Source organism: Pholcus phalangioides, unplaced genomic scaffold (assembly GCF_987345545.1).
Source record: "Pholcus phalangioides strain wild (caught in Gottingen) unplaced genomic scaffold, Ppha-v1.0 ptg000007l_1, whole genome shotgun sequence".
Lineage (NCBI taxonomy): Eukaryota > Metazoa > Arthropoda > Arachnida > Araneae > Pholcidae > Pholcus > Pholcus phalangioides.
Window position 1 is genome coordinate 43557798 of NW_028301600.1, and position 25105 is coordinate 43582902.

General features: G+C 33.9%; 1 protein-coding gene across 3 annotated transcripts; it reads left to right on the forward strand.

Annotated features, from left to right (window-relative positions):
• The first annotated feature begins 4531 nt into the window (after positions 1–4531).
• On the forward strand, positions 4532–24594 carry LOC149085330 (transmembrane protein 234 homolog). Of its 3 annotated transcripts, none has more exons than XM_089233290.1 (6): positions 4532–4782; positions 7715–8028; positions 8846–8997; positions 11050–11116; positions 22400–22492; positions 24350–24594. In XM_089233290.1, exons 3-6 carry the CDS (start codon positions 8878–8880, stop codon positions 24418–24420), a joined length of 351 nt encoding a protein of 116 aa, XP_089089416.1. In that variant the 5' UTR covers positions 4532–4782; positions 7715–8028; positions 8846–8877; the 3' UTR covers positions 24421–24594. The 3 variants fall into 3 exon arrangements, with proteins under 3 accessions (XP_089089416.1, XP_089089415.1, XP_089089413.1); XM_089233289.1 differs by having other exon boundaries at positions 4538–4782; positions 7715–8053; XM_089233287.1 differs by lacking the exon at positions 7715–8028 and having other exon boundaries at positions 4547–4782.
• The last annotated feature ends 511 nt before the right edge of the window (positions 24595–25105 follow it).

Here is a 25105-nt window from a genome sequence, read left to right on the forward strand (position 1 = left end):
TTACAACTGTAAATAAGAATATTCATCTCATATATTTGGCATTTTCAACGTTTTACTTCGTGGAATTCATTTTAATCCATCGCAATTTACAGTATTGCTTCATTTCCTCCCATTGATGACTTTTCAGTGATTTTAGCAGTAGTAGGCAATCTTACTGCTTACGTTTGGTATCACTTTTGGCGCATTTAGAATCCCAATTTTCCGTATTTTTCTCGAGGAAATATGGTCAGCCTAATCTTAATAGATAATTTATAAGGAATGGAATTAAACACACGCTAGTTTGGATCATATCCACTTTGATGGAAACAATTTGCACTCGCAACAAATATATTGCACGCCAAAAAACTAAATTAATGCAATATAGCTAAATTTATTGAACATGAAAAAAAAAAATATGATGCACACACAAGAAAAAAATATTACCACTTGTATTGAGAGATTACTTCCCACTATAAAACGGACACTTTCCACTTTGAGAATACTAAATCCAACGAAGTTTTTGTAACTGAAAATATCGTTATTATTAATCGTTAATTATCATTCATCGTAATTATCATTTCATTATAAATTAATAAGGAAAAATCATTTAAATAATATCTGGGCTTTTTGCGCGAGGGTGGTGGACTCTTGTGTGAATCAGTATAAAGATAATCACTATAGTGAGAGCTGTGGCCACTCCCTACGGTCGCGGCCCTGCTTTGTCCCCGTAACCCCATCTCACCACGTTCGCTGTTGGGGGACGACCCTCTAAACGCCTCAAACTAGTAGCCCGGTAGTAGCGCCCGAATGGCGTGGTGATAAGATTCTCTCTCACGATGGTGCCAGGTTCAAGCCCGGGGAAGAATATAGATAAGATATTTTCCCTAATGACCTTCAGGTGACCACCGATATATGGTACCTTCATTTCCAACCCAACTCACTAATGGCAATAAATTGCAGTATTGCGATATGGCCAGAGTTGATGAAATAGTAGTCCGATAGTACACATTTCAAAAACAACACAAAATAATAAGTATTAAAATGGGATAATATACGATCAGTTTATTATTGAATTATGATGTTTAATTAATATGTATCATGTACAAGTATAGTTCATGATGGTTAATTGATTCATTAAAAACGGACTTGTACTGTTCAGAGTAAATTAGTTAACTACAGTGATTAATTATTTCATTAATTAATTATTAAATTATAACTAAAAATAATTATTACTTGCGGACGCTCAATTTAATTGTCGTCAAATACATAAATTTTAAACATCCGCTTGTTTATCATATTTCGAATTCGAATCCATGGTGAAGAGGAACACGAGTATATTACTATCATTTAAAAGAAAACTGCTTTTTTGTGTGCTTTTAGTAAAGAACGCTTCATTGGGAGAAGTTGCACTCCAGTGCATCTCCTTATGTTAGACCAATTTGATTCTCAAAATGTCAACTCATCAAGTTATAGTTATCAACGTATTGGAGGGTTGATATGAGTGGGGTGACTATACGTTCCGAGACAGTCCCGGTCTTTTCTTTCTGTTTTTCAGGCCGTCACGACTTCTTCGTAAAAATGTTCCGGTTTTCCCCGTTTTTTCAACAGAGTTTACTTGAATTCGTTATTTTCGAAGAAAAATGTAGACACGGGTAATTTTCATAACCCAATAACTATAACTTGACGAGTTGACATTACTTCCAGTGATATATATTTGTATTTTCTCTGAACATTACACGTATTCACAACATTTGAATTTTCAGAAGTGAGTCGAAGGATTTTGAAATATTTAGCGAGCAGTATTTCTCAACATACATAAACCATACAGAATAGAAAGCTGATTAACTTTTTTTTTGTCAGAAGCCTGCTGCTTTTCACAATCGACAAGCAGCTGCGAATAAGTTCGTTTCTTATTTTTGTTCAACATCTTGGGCGTTCAGAGTAACATTAATTTTTTAAATAAAACGTAGACATGGCCTGTGAATTTCATCAAAAATTCAATAAAAAATTTATCCGAGCACCCCGAGAGGATGAATTCAAAAATGAAAATTTCGTACACACAGAGAGCACTCCTTTAACTGAGCACCCCTAAGTCTAACACACTTCCGTTACCCCTTATGTGGGAAATATTTCGATTTCAGAATTCAGAATTTCTAAGGGTGCTCGGTCCCGCCCATGCTACAAAATAATGTAAGTGCTCGAGCATCTTCCGCCTCTGTGTATTTATGGTTTTGCTGCCTGTAGGCTATATATATATACACACACACAAATTTCACCACCCTTCTTCCGTTCCAGTCTCATATTCTTGAACACGTATTAATGAAATATACTACTACTACTACATGTTGGAATGTGGGTGTATGTATAGTGAACCTTCCGTGAAGTTTGTTTTTGTGTAATGCTTGTTATGTGTAGTGCTGCCATCTGCAATCAATTTTTTTAAACTATGAGTTTTTTCCGCAACTCATAGAGCATGAAGTGTAATGAATGAATAATTATTTAAAACTTTGTAGGCCTGTTGCTTTCTGCAGTGAGACTTTTTAACGGGGAATGAAATATACTCCGCCCATCCGAACATTCCGCTATGAGGTACAGTATTGAGGAAAGAAATACAAAAAACAACTTTTTTACGAGCCGCGGTAAACCAACTCTTTGGCCGTAAACCGTCTATAGTATTTAGTGGAAAAAATCACTTGAGCTGGTTTTTTCTCTACATTTTATGCCTATTGCTTTGCCTTTAAAGGGGTTTTTAAAGAATTTTCGAATTTTTTAATTTTTAAATATAAAATAGTCTCTCTCTGTGCGTTGAAGTTTTTGTTCTACCAGCATTATAAGTATTTTTTACAGTATTTTAATATAAACGGCTGAAAGGCATTATATATGCTAATGATTTCCTTTATAAAATCTCTTTTCTCAAAATTTTTTTTTTGTCAGATGAACGTTTTTTTTCAAACATCACTTGTTCAAATGTCTTGAACCATTCTGTGTCTCTCAGCACTGAGGTGTTACATGCTTAAATGGGACGTTTTTTTAAAAAATTAAAATGATGTAAAGAAATTTTGTGGCACAAGATATGGGTAAATTTTGGTTATTTTCGAAAAAGTTGCATGTTGTTGAAGTTAATATTCGAAAAACAAACAACAACTAAAATTGTAAAAGCTCTCGTTAAATTGTATAAATATATTCACAGAATTTGAGAGAAAAAACTGTTCCTAAAGTGAACAGAAAACTTTTAAATGTTCCTTAAAAGCGGGGATTTTTGTCACAGGAAAGCATGGGAAGCCATGGTTTGTTTGGGCTTACTTGGTCCCTTTAGAAAGAGCGATCACTTTCTTTATCTGGCAACCCTGATTCCTTACTTTCACAACGGACGCGCTGGTCCAGCACCTCCTAGAGATAGAAGGCCTCCGCACGCTTCTTGTGACATCAGTAAGTAGTCCATTTTCCCTCAGAATATTCAGGCAAAAAAATTCCCTGCATCATCCTTATGCGGAAAAGGATCGGGCTCAGAATTGGCGATTTCTATGCCCCACATCCAATCACTATGCGGTATTTGAGAGCCAATCAGGAAGATTCTACGCCAAAATAAGAAGAAACGAAATAGGATGCTGTGTTTCAAGATGTGGCAAACTTGCTAGGTAGTTTGAATGACGTTTATGGCAACCCGTGCGGAGACCTTCCATCTCTAGGAGGTTCTGGCTGGTCACGTCACCTCCTGCCATCACTGAGCAGCTATAAGTAAAGCTCAGTGTTTACTTATAGCTCAGTGCCTGCCATTCATTGCTCCATGGGCAAAATCACAGAAAAGTCGCCAATCGAGGGAGATGAAGCGGCACTTCAGATTGCAGTGAATTAAAAAAAAAACATGAGAAATATGTGAATATACATATTCTTATTTGTAATCGTAATTTCTGAGTTTGGAAGATAACTTTAATTACTGATTTGAAAAATGAAAGTCAAATTGGCTTCGTTGAAAATACGTGAAAACCTGGATGTATGCTCACTGCAGCAACAGCGGAACATTTTGCAAAAAAAAATACCTCAGTATAATCTGACCATGTTTGTTCTATAAAAATACGTGAAATTTGGCTTCGAAATACGGGAAAATACGGAACAATCACCAATAGTTGCCAAAAATTATGCCAAAAGTAAGCAAAGTCGCCAACTCATGCTAAAATCACAGAAAATTCACCAATGCCACTTCAAATTACTGTGAATTAAAAAAAAAAAACACGTGAAATAAATATCCTTATTTGTAGTCTTAACCATCGCAATGTAATTTCTGAGTTGGGAAGATAATTCTAATTGTTGATTTCAAGAATAAAAGTCAAGCTAGCTTCGTCGAAAATATGTGAAAAACCCGGACATTTTTGCAAAAAAGTCGGGACATCCAAAAAAGCAGAAAACACCGGAACTGTCCCCGCAAATACAGGACGTATGGTCACCTTACTTCAGCAAAAAAATACGAAAAAATACGGCAAGTCATAACAACGGGCATATGGTCAATCTATCTCTATGCAACTGTAAGGTAAAGAACCCTTTGTGTCACCCTATCCCTAGAAAAATCCAAGAAAATGTAAATAAACATTTTTAGCGGATCAGTTGCAAAATAATTTCTGAGATTCAAGAACTTCTTTCGTACACGTTGCTTCTGTTCAACAAGTGATACTTTCAAATAAATAAAATGCTAATTTTTGTTTTCTGTGTCCATTTCATTTTTACTGGGTGATATGAGAAAGAGAAGTTCATAGTATACAACCAACACAGTCCATCTTGTTCACTAATATCTAAAGATGCAATTAAGTAAGATTCCTTGAATCAAATATTCAATATTTCTTATTTATGAGAAAATATATTTTTACTTTTTTTTTTTTGATGATTTAACACATTAAAATGAGTTGCAATATTATTACACAGGTCTACAAAAAAAAACCCTTTTTGAAAACTTTTTTAGTTTTGATAACTGATTTTTATAATGTGTTGGGAATGCTGATTCTAAATATGCAATCAATTTTTTTATAACGTAAGGTTTTTTTCACAAAAAGATTTCATATTTTGGGGAAATAGCTCAAATCCAAATATTTTTTGGAATTTTTATTTTATCACCCTATAAATACATACTTCACATTTTTATTCTTGCTATGTCATTATAATGATAGGTGTGAAAAGAAATTTTTATTATATCACACTGTCAAAAGAAATTTTCCAGAAACATTTTCTCATTATTTATCTCCGAAACTTTACAGTGTATTCCTTTTATAAATACAAAATATACCTACCTTCACAAAATTCAAAAAAGCTATTTTCAAATTAATGTGATCAATAGACAATATTGATCTATATCCAATAGCAAAATTTTTATTATTTTTATACCTTTATTTTTTGCCACAAATTTATCTAATTCATAATCAGATATAAAATTTATGTATAATTGTTAAAATTCTCTATAATGATACCTAATATGCCAATATACTCTCAGGTCCTGATGCGGTTTCCATTATTTTAATATATTCTCATCTATAAATATTACTTCTTTATCTCTTTAATGCCCAGATAGAAAACCTGGGAGGTTCGTGAAAATACCAAGTTTTTTGTGTTCGAAGTGGACTCGTCCAAATTTTGACCACTTTCCCTCTCCCCACTCTTTCTCCATGAGTTTCTATTCATGCTACCCTTTGCATTCACGTTCACACTTTCATTTCAATGGATTTTCGGGAGATAATTTGTCTACTGAAAATACACTCCTTTCCTCACAGTATTATTTCTTTGTAAAATGCATTGAGTACCCTTATCTTTCTATAAATGAAAAGACTGGTATACATGTGTGTGAGTGTAAGGAGGTGTGATCCATACAGGTCTATTGTGTGAGAGGGTCTACCGTGTCAGTAAGGAAGACAGTAACTTTAAACTTTACTAGGATATAATCAGTCCATTCTCAAGGAGCATTCTAGTACATCAGCTTTTAAAATCCCATTGATAAGGCGTTGCAATTGTCTTTTCCGTTCCCGTCTCTGACAAGAGCTTTCATCTTCTTCCCCGTTGGTGACAAAAGCCCACCAAAACATACCCATACCCCCTAGCTGGGCCGACTTGAGGCGGTTACGGGCATTAACCTACTCGGCCGACATCGGCCGATCTGGGCATTATAGAGTTATAAGGGTAGGTTTCTCCAGTCCCTTGAGTATCATTATATAGGGGTTTCACTGTATAACCCATTTCAGACTCTGTACATGCAAATGGAATGTTTACTTTTTCTCACTTTAGATATTCTTTTTTCAACTTCTGGGAGTTCAGCTGTAAATTCAAAGATCATTGAAACCATGTTTTGGTGTGATTTTTATGAATTTCATGGACACGATTATTATTGAGTTAATTTTCAAACATGAATAGTAAATATTAATAATAAACTAAAATAAATAAATAAATAAGTAACAAACAAAACAATGAAAAAACGCAAGACAGAGAAATCATCTAATGAATATGACATACATACGCACACATATACGCAGACACAAAATATTACATTGATTTAAATTAAAATTAGTGATTTATTTTATTAATATAAATAAAATAAATTATAAATGAAGCAAATAATTAGTATTACTATTGAAATAAATAATGGCAACAACGGAAGGTGCGATTCAGAAATTTTTTGAGTGATGGGGTAGTGTTTTCCTTTTTTGCGAGAGCTCAATAGGGAAAAAAAATATATTGCATATTAAAAATAGCTTTCAATATCATTTAAAGAGAGCAAATATTGTTTGAGATTTTTTTTTTAGTATAAATATTGAAGTGCAGTCAAGAATGTCAGATGGCAGATTGTTGTAAAATTTCGGAACAAGAAACGTAAAGTGATTTCTCTTTACTGTTTTATGAATAAGTGGTATAGATGATGTATTGCTAAATCTACTCGATGTTCTTGAAGTATTGAAAGGTAAATCGAGTTGATTTTTATGCAGAAGAATTATCAATCTGTGTTTTTAATAATATTTTAATAATGAATAATAATATTTCATTTATTAATTTTTTTCATTCCTTGTTTGATTCCTCATTTGTTCTTTTTTTTAATGACCCTTACTTTTGAAACGACCCTTGTTCATTGTCATAAAATAACCAGTGAATATCAGTTATAATATAATTCTAGTAATCACACAGGGGAGCAACTAGATGCTTAGTCAACCGGGACAAGCACAAATTTTGGCTTCTCCTTGTAATGTGAAGGAGAAGTTGAAGGGTGAAATTTGTGCCCCCTCTGGTCTGACACCCAGGGCACCAGACCCACCTGCTCCCACCTAGTTGCAGCCCTGTACTTGCATATGTGCCTCTGCGATAAAGACTCAAGTTAATTATGAATCAGCTTCAAACTGTAAGCATGTGTTTGAAATTCCCAATGGTAAACTTTTAACAATAATCACAAACAAAGAAATCATTAAAAAATATGAAAACAACATCAAGCGAGTGACAAAATTCCAGAAATCTATTTATCATGGGTGAGTTCAATGAATGGTTAATACAATGTAGAGAAAAATTCCCTGTCACTGGAACCCATGGTTTTAAAAAATCTGAAGGTTTCACTAAGGTCATGAAGTGATTGTGAAAGGGAAGTAAAATATATATTAGCTACATGTTTTAGTTTTCTTGATTTTTGCTATTTGTTGCATTTTTGTTTATTTTTTTGCATAAAACCACACTTCTGGAAAACTCCCTATCACAAAATATTTTTCTCTCCCCTCAGTTTCAAGATAGAGAGGTTTTATTGCATATAAAAGAGAAGATCAAAACTCGCATGAAATTCCATGTAGACAAAGAACTTCAGCCTCCTTGAACTTTAGGGACTGGATAAGCCACCAAGTAGTAGGAACTCCTTGAAGAAAACCGAATTCTAACATAGAGCTGAAAAATGCTAACATTCATCAATAAAAAATAATATTGTAATGAAGAGATTTTTTTTTGATAATAGGGCAGAGTAGAACCTTTCTAATGTGCCTCTACTTGAGCCTGATCTTTTCTTAAACCGGCCTCAAAAAATCCAATTATTTACTTGATGTTGTAAGTGATCTTAATTTGCACTATGGTATGTATGAGTAATTTATACTGCATTGGCTCTATAAAACACAATCTTTTGATATATATAAGTAGTTTATAAAATTCATAATTTCTTAAGTTTTAGTTTGTGTGATGCAGTATTTCTCTTTGAAGTACCCAATAGATTTAATATATGATACATGTAAAATTGATTTTGCTTTGGTTTTAATCTCCCTACCAACTTAATAAAACAAATTTTTTTCTAAGCAAGCTTACCATCAATCCCAGTTAGGCTGGATAAGGGAGGCTCTACTATATATATTAAAACTCAGTTGTAAAATCCCAGCATTCTATACTATGCCTGATGTTATCAAGGAATACCTCTGCGAAGTATTTGTGCCATTAATATATTTTGCCCAGCTCATTGTATAAAATGCATAGACATTATTCAGAATCAGTGTATTCATCTAGGCAAAAAACAATGAAAGGATATATATTGTATATATTGAAAAGTTGTATAAAAATCAAGCAAAAGAAATAGAGAATAACAAACATTTTTGCGAAATAAAAAATACCAATCTTTTTACTTAACACTACATCCAAGACCACATGGAGACATCATTACATTGACTTTTCATTACAGTTAATTTTTTTTACCTGCACCTAATTTTCTTAACTCACTTTCTCAATTATTTTATAAGGGAAAATTTGATTCAGGGTATAAGATTTTTAAGATACAAGTAATTTTCACATTTAATTTCATAAGTTGAGGTCCACTGTATATTAGAAGCTATGTAAAAGTTATAACCAAAGTATTGACTTGATCCATTACTTTTTAAAGCTTCACTTTTATGGTTGGTTGTTGTGGCAGCTATGTGGGGTTTCTCAACTCCATTGTTACGACATGGGAGTGCAGGCATTGAGAAGATATCTCGCAATTCCATGTTAAGCCAATGGTTTGCTGAGCTTTACTTTCTTGCAACAAACTGGAAGGTAATTTTCGTAAAAAATTAATGTTTTTTTCCCTGCACATGAAAAATATTTTTTATTATTTTTTCATAGAGAAACAAATAGATGCTTCTCTTTTTTTATTTGGTTTTTTCTTAATTTGTAATTATTATTTTTATACATTGTACTTGATTGTGATTTAAAATTTATTTCTGTTAGCAAATTATATTTTGGTGTGTTTATTTATAATCTAATGTGTTAAAGGATTTATCTACTTGAAAAAAAAAATGTTATTTATATTGAAATAAATAAAAGCATTATCAGCCTTTTTTTGCAATGAAGCATTATTACTCATGTATTACTCATTACTCATGACTAATATTTTCAATTTGTTTTCACCGATTAAAAATTGAACTAGTTATTTTGCTTCGGTATCATATGAAAAGTCTATATGAGATTTTTCATAGCTGCTATCAATATTTCAGTTCATTTGTATTTTTGAATGTAATGATGGCGGGATATAACAGGTTCCTATTAAAAAAACAGTGTGTCAGTGCTCAGAGAGAAAAAGAGAACAAAATGATATATGAAAATTCCTATCCTGAAGTGGTTTTATCTTAAAAAATGTCGTATTGAAGAGGGTGTATATAAATGTATATGTCAGAGTAAATATTATAAATCCGGTTGTTATGCATAATGTCTGATTTATTATGCATAATAACTGACAAAAATCAGGTTATTATGCATAATAACCACACATTTACCTTAACATATATATATATTCGTTGCAAATTTACTTCAAATATTTCATAGCTATCAACAATACACATGATTTCACCAATATTTTTTTATTTGAACGAAATTTTGTTTCTATAGACTTGAAGTATTCTTTTTTTTGACAAAAATTGTTAGGATGTTAAATTATACATTGATTGAGATAATTTTTGATTTTTTTCTCAGCCCAATGAAGAAAATACTTTTTTTCTGGATATTATGCCGAGGTAAACTAGGGAAGAAAAGGGATAACTATGAATTGCATAGGACACTGGGTTTGATTTCTAACGGAGACTAGTTGACTTTTCTTTATCAGTTCACCTCTGCATAATATCCAGAAAAAAGTCTTTCCTTTATACATTATCATTTTTATCAAAAAATTTTATCCAACTGATCTTTTATTTTCTTTTTTTGGTCATGTTCATTCTGGAAACTAATTTGACTTCTATCTTCTTTTATTTCAAAACTCATTGTAACTCTAACTATACTGCAAGTTGCCTTTGAGAAAACAATGCAGGCTTAAAATGAATTATAAAATTTAGTTTCATAATGCATCCAACCAAAAAATAGTGTTTATGAAACAATAATCTCTTCCAATTTAAAAACATGTTTTATTTCACTGATTAGAAAATTTGTATCTGTGAAGGGAATTCATTGATATAGATTTATTTTTTACTGAGCTTCTTATATAAGGTTCACAGAAATCTCTTTGTAAATCGCTGACAATGTGATTATTAGGACTCAGATTTCTGTCTTTGCATATTTTACTATTTTTACATGATAGAGCATATTTCCCCGATTTTAAGGCATATTTAGCATTTTTCATAATTTTCGATAGTCTATTTTTTTCTTCACTAGTCCAAATCCACTTCAGACTCATGAACACTCCTCATTGTCATATCATTTTGCTAAAAACTAATGTTATTTGAGATAGGAATGAAAAATGTTTAGGACATATTTTTTGTTTTATAGGGCATATTTACAGTTTTTTAAGAGCATAAATGCATATTTTATATTAGTGTATTTTATAGTATATTTTAGAAGTTTTTCGAGCATAAAAATCCAAACCCTAGTGATTATATTAATTTATGTATTTTTAATGCAATATAATTATAAAACTCTCTGCTTTTACTTCACCCATTGTTTTACTGGTTTTTGCTCTTTGTAGAAGTAGTAAGAATAAAATATGATATGTGTGTGGAAAGTTACGAAGTTTTTTCATTTGCCATTCAATTAAAAAAAAATATGCTGTTTTCTGGTGTGTTTACATTTTCTAACGGTAATGCTATTATGATTTTTAATTCATTTTACATGTTTTTTTAGTATGTGTTTCCATTTTTGATAAATCAGAGTGGATCTGCTCTTTACACTATGGCTTTATCATCTGCTGGTAAGTGAAAATAGAAACGTGATTTCAATGACTAAAACATTTGCATTTTCAAAGCCCTTATTTTGTATTATTAAAGTTTGCAGTGAATTTGAAACAAATTGTTTTAAATAATTGGGCCTATGTATCATAAATTTTGAAACCTCTTCTTTAAAAAATACAAGGCAACAGCTCATAAAATCTTTTAACTTTTTTGTCTACATGTATTTCATTACTATTACCACTAAACTGTACATGTTTGTAACTGACAAACATTCATCTGGGAAATCTCCAATGAATTGGTACATGTCAGAAAGTGTTGTGTTTGCATGTGCGTTGCCCTATATATTTATGTCAGGGTTATGGGGAGGATAAAACACATTATACCCAAATTTATCCTGTTTTTTTCCACACTTTTATCCGTTTTTTGAATTAATATATCTCAGTGAATATTGCACTTAGAAACATGGATTTTTTTTTTTTGGCATCAGAAGATTCACAGGGCAACAACTTTCTTATTGGGTTTCTGAGCACAAGTTTGTATAAAAAGTTAATTTTTTTATTTTCATTATCATACAACCCCTTGCAAATTGAAGGATGCATCTGAGTTCTACATGTTATTTGGACACTTTTTTAATTAGAAGTATGCCTCTAGTTTGCCTCTGATGGTTTGCCAATAAAATGTGGCGTGTGCTGGTAGCTATGCACCCTGTATAGTTATTAAAGTGAAAAACTAACTTTTTAATTTTGGTCACCCTGTCCTAAAAAATCCAATCAGAAAGTTGCTGCCCTGTCTCGCCTGGGCCCCCCAAAAAATTTCTTGTTTTCAAGTGCAATATTCGCCGAGATATTTGAAGTCGAAATCTCTGGAAATAAGGGAAAGAACAGTTTTGGGGAAAAGCTTTCCCATGCACCCTGTATCTTTGATATGTGGATGTTGACCCGAGATACTGATCACTATATATATTATATTCGCTTTTCCATTAACACTTCTTATGCACGCGATTTTCAGCTGTAATGGTAAAAGTGTTTTATCGTTTCTTTTAGGCGCAACAATGGCGTGATATATTACAACCTTATTGCCCTTTTTTTCACCCTCTCTCATCAGCAGACAAAGGGAAGGGGCATGGTCCACACAACCTGCGGTAGGGCCTCTCTATAGTGATTTTATAAAGTAAGAAAACAAAAAATGATGTAAATCGTGCTGGGCCCTGTCAGCCTCACCCTTGGGGGCCATGGGAAGAGGAGGAAAAAAATCTTAATTCGAGACATCATTTCTTTCACTCTATTTAAAAATGCGACAATGGAGTCCACACTCTGCAACTTTCTGCAGCTGAAGAACAAGTTTTAAATTCTAGTCAGACGCTTGCAAATGTGTTAAACTTTCTATGACTAATATCGGCATGATCGCTTTTACGCCTGTTGTGTAATTATAGATTTTTAATTTTCTTAGTACAGTGATTAATTCCACAAACTATTACTCTTTGATTCGAAGTTTTAGTGAGAAAACTAAAAATATTTATACTGTATTTTTATGTATAGTTTTATTTTTGTTGCTGAACTCTTGCACGGCATTTGCACATATAAACGAAAAAGTATTGAAATAATTCTGTATTAGGCAGTATTAATATTTAAGTATGAGGGGTGAGGCCCCCGGGCCGTGCCCGGGTAGGCCCATGCTTTAAGACGGCACTGAATGCACATAGCGTTGCATAGGTATGTACAAAGGTTCCTTAAACGTTCATTAGTTAAGCCCAGCGTTTCTCAACCTTTTATATCCAAGGACCAGTAAAATAGCTGAAACATGTCGATGGACCTCTGACTACAATACCCGTATTTTGCAGGACATTCCTGTATTTTTGGTTGGACAGAAATTTTTATACAATCGTCTGGGTTTTTCAATGAATTTCATATATTTTGATCTGTAATTTTTTAGCAATAATTGTGATTTTACCGACTTATAGCAATGTTTTTGACGGCAATTGATGTTATCCGTATATCCTCTTGCCGTATTCAATACCTTAATTTTCTGCGTTTTTCCCGCAATGAAATGCGATCACAGGTTTTGAAGTTCTTTTGCGATGTACATTTTTCTACTTCGAGAGAGAGATATTTGCAATAGCCCTTAATTTAATCGAGATTTGCATGTATTGGCGGCAACTATCGATATTCCGTATATAGGATGGCAATTTTCCGTACATTTCTCGCTGAAATATGGTTACTCAAAGTATGAGGGGTCTAGTTTTTTTTATCAAAACCCAAGAAAATATTACTAAAATCAGTTTCACAATTGAATAAATTCTCATTCAATGAGAACTGAAGTCTGCTTGCGGACCCCCTGTAACATGGTTGCGGACCATAGGTTGAGAAACGCTGATTTAGCCAGTTTAAAGATAAAAATTCAAAACCGCCTTTGCACATAAGTTGAGTTCATATTCTTTCCATTTTATATTTTGAATTTGGTGGTAGATGCAGGCCTGTCATTTGCCCCCCCCCCCCCGCCGGCTTTTGAAAATACACTAAAAATGGTATATATATATATATATGCAAATACTGTATATACATACATTGAGTACACGTTCTTTGCCGCCCCCCCCCCCGGAAAAAGTTGAAATGACGGCCCTTGGTAGATGTCCTAATTAACGACAACTCTGTTTTTTTGCAGAGGATGTGTGGCTGTGATTTAGCTAATTTTTTAAAAATTTTGTTTGCATTTCTTTTTTTTATATACCTTGAAGTTTGCAACCCGAATTTTTTTCTTACTACAGTTTGAATCGCAAAGAATATAGTTTTATAATTAGAAAGTAATATATCACTTCAGTACATTTATTTTATATGCGATTTTTCAGGATCTGTGTGCTCTCTTTAAGGTTCTGTATGAGCAGTAAAATTCGAAATAGCTTTTTTTAAATAATTTTTTTGGCTTTCTAGACTAAAATAATCAGCTCGGGTGGGGGGGGGGGGAAACCCATGCATTTACGTGTTAAAATTGTGGTGCCAACGCAAAATGTTAGTAGTAGCTTACATGTAATCAAATTCTTATTTCTGATAACTTTAATACACCGTTTAGTATCCTCAAAAATTTTTATCGTTGTACTGTAAAATCTGTGTTCAACAGAATCACAAGAGGCCGAGATTTTTTCCGTTGAACACCAGTTTCCGCTTAATAAAGGTTTAATTGACATTTTTTTTTTTTTTAAATAAATAACGTGATCAGCACGTATTCCCAAGAGATCGTTACGATCTGTCCAGGGAATTTGTTGGTGTTAGTAGACATCCATGCCCGACCCGGGATTCGAACCCAGACCTGCACAGTCAGAAGCTAGATCCTTAACCACTGGACTGCCAGGCGGCAGTAATGTTACATAATGTGTAAAATTATGTAACGATCTCGTATGTAATTGAAATAAAAATAAATTAATTGAAAATAGATAATTTAATAGATTAATATATAGATAACTAAGACACATTATAGATAAAATAAAATAATGATACTTTATATTTTTACTCTATGATTACTAAGTATTTTTCGATTTCCATAGCATCTCTGTATGAAACTTCACCCTACACTGTTCATCTGAATTGTGTGTGACGGTATTTACGTTCATTTTGTTTTCTCTAAAATTTTTAATGAGTGCCAATATCTGTCGTGTCAGGTTCAATTTGTACATTGTCGTCGGTGTTCGTGTAATCCTCAGTACCAGGGTCATAATTAGGATTTTTGTGAGGGAGAAGGGGGAGGGCAACATGATTTTGTGCTGCCCCCGACTTTAAAATTTGATGACTTTATAATAGTTTTTTGTTCCCGCCTAAAATTTGCCTCCCTCTAATCCCGGCCCTACTCAGCACTGTGATCACGTAAAGCAGCTTGTACACAATTTTGTAAGCCTTGCATATCATTTGGAAATCCAACGTTACACTGATTTCGCCCGTAGAAAAGCTTGCTTTTCCGAAATTTTTTGTTAGTTTAAGAAAGTAATCGCTCTCCACTACATATTGCTTTCCAAAACCACAGCATCAAGTACTGAAACGGTTTTTGCTAATCTAGGGGTGTGGGTGAAATAGAACTCACATTGGCAAGCAAGCATTACATAAAAAATTTCGATCGAGCACTTTAACATTTTATATGATCCTTTAGTCTATTGGTCGCGAAATAGTCGAAGTGTTTGTGTGAAATTTTCCGTTTATAGTGTCGATTTTCCTTTCCGTTTCCGCGTTAGACAGTTTCAGTTTAATCCAGGTTTTTTTTTTAATGTGTATTGGAATCACGGGCCAAGATTTTTTTCCGTAAAAGACAGGTTCCCGCTTAATACAGGTTCCGTTATATATAAAGACAGATTTTTACTGTATTTTCCAGATGGTTTTCTTGTTGCATCAGTTTTTTTTTAATTTCTAACCCTATATATTGTTTTTTTCCCCTTCGAATGTGTGCACATTTATCATGAACAGCTTTTTGAATTCTGAATGAATATTTTGTATTTTAATTTTACCGAATTAGACGCGTAATCCCTCTCAACAGTTACTTGTATATGAGTAGAAAGGGATATATTAGAAATGTATTTATGACATGAATGTCGCTCTCCACTTGTTAACACAAGATATACAGAAGACTGGATGTTGTGAAGATATTTATTATTTTAGATGTTAATTTTTTAAGGAAGGAAATATACGCTCTAGCGAAGGAAAATCTCTATCTCCTCTGTAGCTTAGTGGTCAGAGCACTCGTCCGGCAATCGAGGGACCCGGGTTCGACTCCCGGTAGAGGCAGAGATGAGTTTTTTCCTTCCTTAAAAAATTAACATCTAAAATAATAAATATCTTCACAACATCCAGTCTTCTGTATATCTTGAGAAATGTATTTGATTACTTTTTGTGTAGGTACGGATTCCATCATTTTTCCGTTATGTGTGGGTCGTTTTTAAATTTTTTTTTAATCAATATTATTTTTTCGGTTAAACTAAATTGTATACGTCGATTGTGTAATATTCGGAACAAATTAGGATACTATATCAAGTAAATGTTATCGTGGAATATCTGCATTTGGTTACAGTTTTAAACAGGTGTTCACGTCGCGATAAGTACTGAATAGCGTGATGGTTATATGAAGTTAATTTTCGATAGGTGGAAATAATTTCACTGATTGTGATTCTGAGTAGGCGATCACATTTTCATTTTTACATTCCTACTTTAGGGAAGGTTCTGTTGTGATTGATGGTCGGCAATTTTGCAGAAAAATCGGGCTCGGTTTGTTCCGCCCCTGCTTCGAAAATGAATCAAATTTACGTTGCGAGTAGGTTTGTTTCCCGTAACATTATTTCTATCTTACTTAGGTAGTGTATATTAGGTAGCTAAGTACTATTATATTTTCTAGAGTCAGTCTTTTAGTTTTAATACTTGTCATTTTTCTTTTGTCTCACATCAAAAATGTACGAAAATGTTTAATATTATAAGTATGTAGTATTATTTTATACTTCGCCTCATATGTTTTTTCGCTTTCTCAAAGGGCTACTTTCTTCTATACTTCGGGTAGTTCATTTTTTTTCCCCTATGTCCTTGAATAATCATCGAATATGCCCTTTTCAATGACATTCGAAATGTGGGCGATTTCCTCAAGACAAGTGAGAAATCCTGTTTTGTTCTTTATGCATTGTTCTAAATACTTTTTTATTGTTGGGAAATGCACTTTCTTTTGTATTGTGTGCCAAATAATGTAAATGATCTTTCTGTTTTCAAAATTGTAAGTAGATTTTTCTTGAAACTGAATTGAAATTTTCTGCATGTAAGAAATTTATTCACGATAGGTAAACCAGCAAATCATTGAATACCCAAAGGCATTAGTGAGCCCTGTCAAGCTGATAACAGTCGATTCTTTTAACTGCTAAAAAATTCACAACTTCAGCAAATTATCGACAGTAATACCATAGTATGGACAGTGCGAAATTTAGTAAAATAACGTTCTTATATACAGGGTGCATAGCTAACACCTGGCAAACCATTGATTCTAGAGGCATACTTCTAATTAGAAAAAGTATCCAAATAACGCGTTGACCTCAGACACGTCATTCACATTGTAAGGGGTTGTATAGTTATTAAAATATAAAAATAAACTTTTTATAAGGACATCCTGTGCCCAAAAACCCAATTAGAAAGTTGTTACCCTTTCTCTCTGAGGCCAACAAAAAAAATTCCACGTTTCTAAGTGACCTGAAATATTTGAATTAAAAAAAAAAAAGTTCAGAAAGAACAACATAAACTAACAGAAAACGCCTTCTTTACGCTGTTTTTTCCCAACTTCTCTCCGATTTTTTAATTCAAATATTTCAGTGAATACTGCACTTAGAAACGGGGAATTTTTTGGGGGTTTTTGAACTTAGGGTGTCCGTGTAAAAAGTTAATTTTTATATTTTAATAACTATGCAACCCCTTACAACTGTGGTTCCCAAAGTGTGGGTCCCGCTTTTTCTCAGTATACAGAAAATCTTTTTTCGTAAATATCTATCTTATAATTGTCGACAGTAAAAAAATAATAATTAAAATAATTATATATATCATAATTCATGACATGTCATTGAACTAGGGATTCTCCAAAATAAAAACGTCCAGATAAAAAATTCATTTTTATTTTTAAAAATGTCAAAACTAAAAAATGCCTTTAATCAGCTGAGCTAATTGCTATATATCATGCAATGTAATTTTATCAAATTCTACTTGTACAGTAATCAATATATCAAGTTAATACTTATACAGGAGTGACTCAAAGAAAATCACTCGATTTCAAAATGGTATATTTAAAAAAAAATTAGAAACACAGAAGTAATAAGTAATATACGTGAATATTAAGGGGAAAATGTCTGCTGAAAACACACACAGTTTTTTAATGGGCGATTTCAAGTGTAGAATCATTTTGAAATCGGATGATTCTTAATTACCATTTATACCAAACTCAAGGAGCATACCCCCTCGCTACACTTCCATCTTGTATAAGAAACACCAAGTACGTCAAAAAACAAAATAAATATTTATATAATAATAAAGAAACTGAATATCTTATAAAGCCATTATTGCCTAATTAAAACAGAAACAATGTTCCGAAAAGTGCTTACGGAACAGCACATTTACTGATAAAAAATCAGAATTTCCCATTTTTGGTTAAAAGGGGGCAGAGAGTCGCACTTCAAAAAGTTTGGAAACTACTGCCTTACAATATGAATGGTGTGTCTGACGTCCACACGTTATTTGGATACTTTTTCTAATTGGAAGTATGCCTCTAAGATCAATGGCTCGCCAGTAATTTGCGGTGCCAGGTGTCAGCTATGCACCTTGTACAGTATAATTCTATGTATAGTATTTATGCGTGTCATCATCTGTCACACGTAGACTAACCATATTTCCTAGAGAAAAACACGAGAAATCGGGTTCACAAGTACGGGACATCGCCAATTGTCACTAAATAACGATGAAATTGCCAATTATAACGCACAACTTTCCAAAACACCACAAATAGCTGTTTTAAATCCCCAAGTTTGAAAACATTTTCATAATATGTTCGTTTGCGGTGATTCGAGAATTTCGAATATTTTGTTTCTTAGTAATTGATTCAAATTTGTTTTCCATCCCCCACTCAACCTTTTCCCCCATCAAGTGAAGGGAAAAGACTGCTACCAGAACATTTCCATATTTGTTCACATTTTTACTTTGTGCTCTGAATGTGTTTACTTTGCAAAATATACAGGCTGTTTCAACGTAATTGACCGAAAGGAATATAAATTCTATGGTTCATTTTAAAATTCAACAAAAATATGAAATTTGATCAGCAAAGAGAACGGAATTTATGTGGTAGTTAAGGCCCCAAAAAAACCATTAATGCGGGAAATACATAAATTAAAATTTGTATACTGCCCCCAATCTAAAAAATTTCAGTTAGTAAATTTTACGCCTTTTCTCTATGAAACTCGAAGAAATTAACCCCGTAAAATTTGGATCAAAATTGGTCGAGATATTGTTAGTCACAACTCGTGATTTTTGTCACTTTTCAAGGAAAAAATTCCCAAGTCGATTTAGCTTTGATGAATCAAATGGGGAACATGGATAAATTTTGCGCGTTTCTTTTCAGTATACAGAAAATCCTTCTTCGTAAATATCCATCTTATAATGATCGACAGTAAAGAAATGATCATTAAAATAATTATCATAATTCATCTTGTTTATTCAGTAATGTTATTTATTTTTTATTATTCTCCCCACCTTTTTTCATGTAATGGTTAGTCCTGCAAATACCGTTAGATGAGAAAAACCATCTCCGCGGATTTTGACCCGAATTTCGCGGGGTAAATTTCTTTGAGTTTGTTTCACAGAGAAAAGCGCAAAATTTACTAATCGACATTTTTTATATTTGGGGGGGCCGTATACAAATTTCAATTTTTGCATTTCCCCCCAAAAATTATTTGTGGGAATTCAACTATCACAGATGAATTCCGTTCTCTTTGTTGATCATTTTTCACATTTTTGTTGAATTTTAAAATGAACCATAAAATTTATATTCCTTTCGGTCAATTATGAACAGGTGAAACAACCTGTATAATAAAAAAAGGAATTTTCAGTAAAATTCACAGGCCATGTCCACGCTTTATTTAAAAAAATCAATGTTACTCTCACCGCATAAGACGTTGAATTAAATCTATTAAATTAATTTAATCGTTCACAGCTGCCTGTCAAATGTGAAAAGCAGCAGGCTTCTGACAAAAAAGAAGTCAATGAGCATAATACTCTGTATGGTTTATGTATATTGAGAAATGTGTGTGTGTGCTGCCTTCCTTAATATTTCAAATTTATTCAATTCGCTTTTTATCAAACCACAATGCAACAACAAAGGAAAAACATAGTAATTAATGTTTTATTACAGGTTTGACCGATTTATAAATAAATACGCGATACGTGTAATATTCAGAGAAAATACAAATATATATAATCTCTGAAAATAATGTCAACTCGAGTTATCTAAATTACCTGTATCAACGTTTTTGATGAAAATAAATTCAAGCAAACTCCAACCGAAAAACAGGGGGCATTTTTATATTAAAAAAAACCGGGGTTGCCTTGGGAAATGCGGGACGTGTGTATAGTCACCCTAGTCATATGGTTAATCCATCATCTCGTTACAAACCTCATCAAAATCTATGTAATACGTTTTCATGTTTTCAAAAAAGTAGCATACATTCATTGTTGAAAAACTTTACAAGAGCACGTCTCTACAGCATATGCAATACACTCATGTCCAAAATTTAAGCATAATGTATTGCTGTTTATGTGAATATTTCAGGAAATCTACATCAGAAAGGAAGGAAACGTGGAATGCTGTTGCTATAGGATTATAAAAGAAGAATACAATGTGCACACAAAACAATGATTATAATAATGACTTTTATTATCCAAAGAAAAGGGTTGTATGAAAAAAGGTTCGCAATGCGAGTGTCAACTTTAGTGAAACAGAATGATTACATTAATTTGATGCTAAAGTTTAATACGGTGTGTGAGTCGTCACGCATGCTTCACAACGATTTCCCATGCTTTCCATGAGGCTATTAATTAGTTGTGTGCTCAAAGAGATCCAAGCCTGTCGGAGAGCAGTTTTCAATTCTGGAACTGAGCTTGGTAAGTGGTGGAGGGCTGCAATATCTCTCCCAAGCATATCCCACGCTTACTCTATACCAGTGGTTCCCAACCGGGGGTGCGGGAGAGCATTTTTGGGGGTGCGAGATGGGAAAAAAATTACAACATGTTGACTGATTATGCAAGAAAATTAAAATGATTAAATCTCAAAAAAATGCGTAAAAAAAAGCAAGTTTTTTAGTTTCGTTTTTGCATTAATTAAAAAAAAAAAGAAATAATAAATATTAGCTGAAAAGCTTTTATAGCTGAAAAGATCTCCTTGCGTACGCCAATGTTAGCCATAGCTGAAAAGACCAACAATAAATAAAATAATTCATATAAATTAATTATTGGATAATTAATGTAATCAATTACAGAAAAAAAACCTGATTTTTTTTAACACATAAAAAACGTATTATTCAAGGGGGTGCGGGAAGGTAAGTCGCATTGCTCTCGGGGTGCGGGAAGGAAAAAAGGTTGGGAACCACACACACACTGCTCTCTATAGGATTAAGATTGGAAGGCCACTGCATGTGCTGGATATCTTTACTTTCAAGGAAGGCATCGACCAGGGTGGCGCGGTGAGGAGGCGCATTATATCCATGAATATGAAATCATGATCAGCAGCACCTCGAAACAGGCGAACAATAGGCTCAAGAACTTCGTCTTTGTATCTTTGACCCGGTAACAAATCCTGTGTCAAAGATGTAGAGGTCTTTGGCCGTCCAGCATCATGCATGCCCATACCAGGACTCCTTCGTTAGGAAAACGATGTCTTTCCTTTATGTTTCCCAGGTGAAAACGTGTTCCACGTTCTCTCCAGATCGTGGTACGACGAGAATTATTGTGCAGGCTAAATTTGGATCCGTCACTGAACATCGCCGATAATCCACACTGCACTGTAAACGCGCGTTTATGTGCAGACGTCAGGGGGATGCAAACCGCTGGTCGTCTGACCAACGTGTTTGAGTGTCCTGTAAAGAGTTTGTCCCAAAACTGTGACTCCTGTGGTGGCTGTCAGGGCTGAACCCAGTTGTCTAGCAGAATGATTCCTCTGACGTCGTGAAGTTATCGCCAAATAGTGGTCTTGCCGAGTGGTTGTTACCCTTGGCCGACCTGCTGCGGGTCGTCGGGTAACATCTCCAGTTATTTGAAACCTCTGCGCCACAGTCTGGCGATCGCACACTTTTCATGCCGCTCGAGGCCGTTTTATACTCGTTTCGACGTGCGCCGTTCTTTGAGCTTGTTGACGTCGACTGTACTGTTTTGCCATAAGCCAAGACCGTAGTGAGGGGGCGGGAGGGGACTTGGGGGGTCTGGTCCCCCCGATAATGTGAGGAAAATTATCTGGAAAAAGAGGGCAAATCTCTGTTGTTCTATCACTTTGGTTTCCCTCCCCCCCGAAATGAAAGTGGTCCCCCTCCGAACGAAATTTCTGGCTGCGGACCTGCCATAAGCACAATGTTTTATCTTTGTTCCACGATTCTCCACAAGTGATTTTTAACTATTGCAAGATTTTTTTTGCTTTTCACGAATTATGCTTAATTTTTGGACATGAGGGTATAAGAAGTGACTGATTTTTTTTTGAGAGGAAAGAAATCACCATATATAAAATATTTGATATATAATTTATGAAAACACGTTTCCTTTTAATTGCAGATCTATCTTTGGCCGTGCCTCTCACAAATTCACTTACTTTGATTTTTCTGAGTTTATCTGGACGACTTTTGGGTGAATCAGATGATAAGTCAGGTATGTTGAAATTGATTCTTTAGGTTTCAATTTCTCAAATAGTGGTTTATCATTTCATACGTAAAAAGCTAAAGCGTTAAATGCTATGATTTTCGTAAGCATGATTTAAACCAGTAGCAATATCGGCCCCGGGGGCGATGGAATGGTCCAGGGGGCTATAGAAGCTACGGGTATAACATAGAATCCTATGGGTTGGCTTTTATTCAGTTGCGACGAGAGAGAAATAAATCTGCTGAAGGGGGCGATGGAACAAAAATTTTGGGAAACTATGATTTAAACAAATGGTCTTCAACCTTTCAGACTCGGCGGGCCAAATTGGAACTTCCCACGGAGCTCGTGGGCGACTAACTGATGTAGCTTGGTGGCATCTTAGAGGGAGCCAACGGGTCCCCGAGTTAAACAGGGACAAAAATAACTGAAGATTTTATTTATATATTCTGAAATAATTTCTTTCATTATCAATTAGTTCTGAAATAATTCTTTTTGATAATTCTGAAATTTTCCTTTCCAACATATCGTGAAACAATTTCTTTCAATAATTATGCAATCATTCTTGTATTGATTGTGAAATAATTTCTATCAGAAATTATGAAATTGTTTCTCTCATTGATTTAGAAGTTATTTTTGTCACTGATTTTGAAATTGTTTGCTTCAAAAATTATTTCTTTCAATAATTCTTAATTTTTATCAATTTCGAAATTATTTCTTTCATCAATTTCGAAATTATTTCTTTCATCAATTTCGAAATTATTTCTTTCATCAATTTCGAAATTATTTCTTTCATCAATTTCAAAATTATTTCTTTCATCAATTCTAGAATTAATCGGTTTTCAACCATTTTTTGAGAATTATCGGCGGGCCCGACAAAGCTCCGATGGCCATACGTTAAAGACCCCTGATTTAAACAGAATTCGTGATTGAATGAGGTGTTATCAAATACAGGGTGATTCAGAAAAGATGGAAAGAACTTAAAGAGGTGATAGTACACATCAATACAAACAATTGTCATAAAAAAATGCAGGTCTAACATGAAACGCAAACGCACTAGCGCGTTTCAAAACGGCATTCCTTCAAAACGGCATACTGAAATTTATCGGGAGAAAAAGAACGCCATGCATGCAAATGTAACCTGATGAAGAAGAAGAAACCGCGTGCAAATCTGCGTCACAGTGAATAAAAGGCGTGGACGCCAGCCCCGTTTCGCGCAGCTGCCAATGCAAGCGTGTAAATGTTTTCTGATTGGTCAACCGCCTGTGGAGAAAATGCTCACAGTACATTCGTGCTGCCTCTGTGGTACTTCCGTTTGCAACTCCGTAAATGAAATACCTGTCTGCTTTTTCAGTATTACTAAAGTGCGCCATTATCCCGTAAGTTACAACTGTTAGAACGGTTGCACGCTGGAATAATTTCACAGGGCTGGCGTCCGCGCCTTTTATTCACTGTGACGCAGATTTTCATACCGTTTTGTCCCAGGTTACATTTGCATGCATGATCTTTTTCTCCCGATAAATTTCGACAGGAATGTCGTTTTAACGTTTGCAAAGCAGCCGTTTCATGTTAGACCATGCATTCTTTGACGACAATTGTTTGTATTGGTGTGTACTGTCACCTCTTAAAGTTCTTCCCATCTTTTCTGAATCACCCTGTATTTGATGCCAGTTTAGACCAATATTTGAATATTTCTTGAAATATTTAGATCCCGTGTTGGAATCGCGTCCACCTCCTATCCCACAGATTTAGGTTATGGTACGACAAAATGATTATTTTTTATTTCAATAATAACATTTCTTTGCATCATTTCATCAGTTATCTCTAAAATTATCAATGAATAATGTAAAAAAACTTTTTTTCTCTTAGTTTCTCATCTTGGGATGACATTGGTGGTTGCTGGCGTGACTCTTTGCGTGTTGGATCGCTCACTTGAATGATACCATTAAATCACAATATATCGAATTTAGTTCTGCAGATAAACCGATGCCTTGTTGATCGAGTGACAATCAATGATTGACACACCGCAGATTTTGTATTTTTTCCCCCATGTCACTACACATTGTTGAATTGTTTGTATTTATTTTTAATAAATATTCAGTTGTACAGCTTAATTTCTCGGTCTTTTCCCCGTAACAAGTTTTCCCCACTAAAAAAATGTATCAGATAAGTCGTCTTCAAACCCTACCCAAAGATTTTTCCTGTCATTCTAAGAATATCGATATTCAATTTTTTTCAATAACGTGATTATCACGTATTCCGATCTGTCCAGCGAATTTGTTAGTGTGTTAGTAGACATCCATGCCCGAACCGGGATTCGAACCCAGACCTGCACAGTGAGAAGCTAGCTCCCTAACCACTGGACTGCCAGGCGACAAACCAATTTATATCAAACAGTAGACAACATTATATTAAAAGAAGAGGAATGTATATATGTACGGTAACTAGCACTTTGAACATACTTAAATATCTTTGACCAAATTTGATGATATTCAAGTATGTTTGGAAAATACTTGTAAAAAAAACTGTAAACACATGGAGAGAAAAATATTGAGCTTGAAAAACAGCATAAAAAGTGGCATTATTTTTCCCAGAAAAATTAAAAATTTTACTCCTTCGATTGGT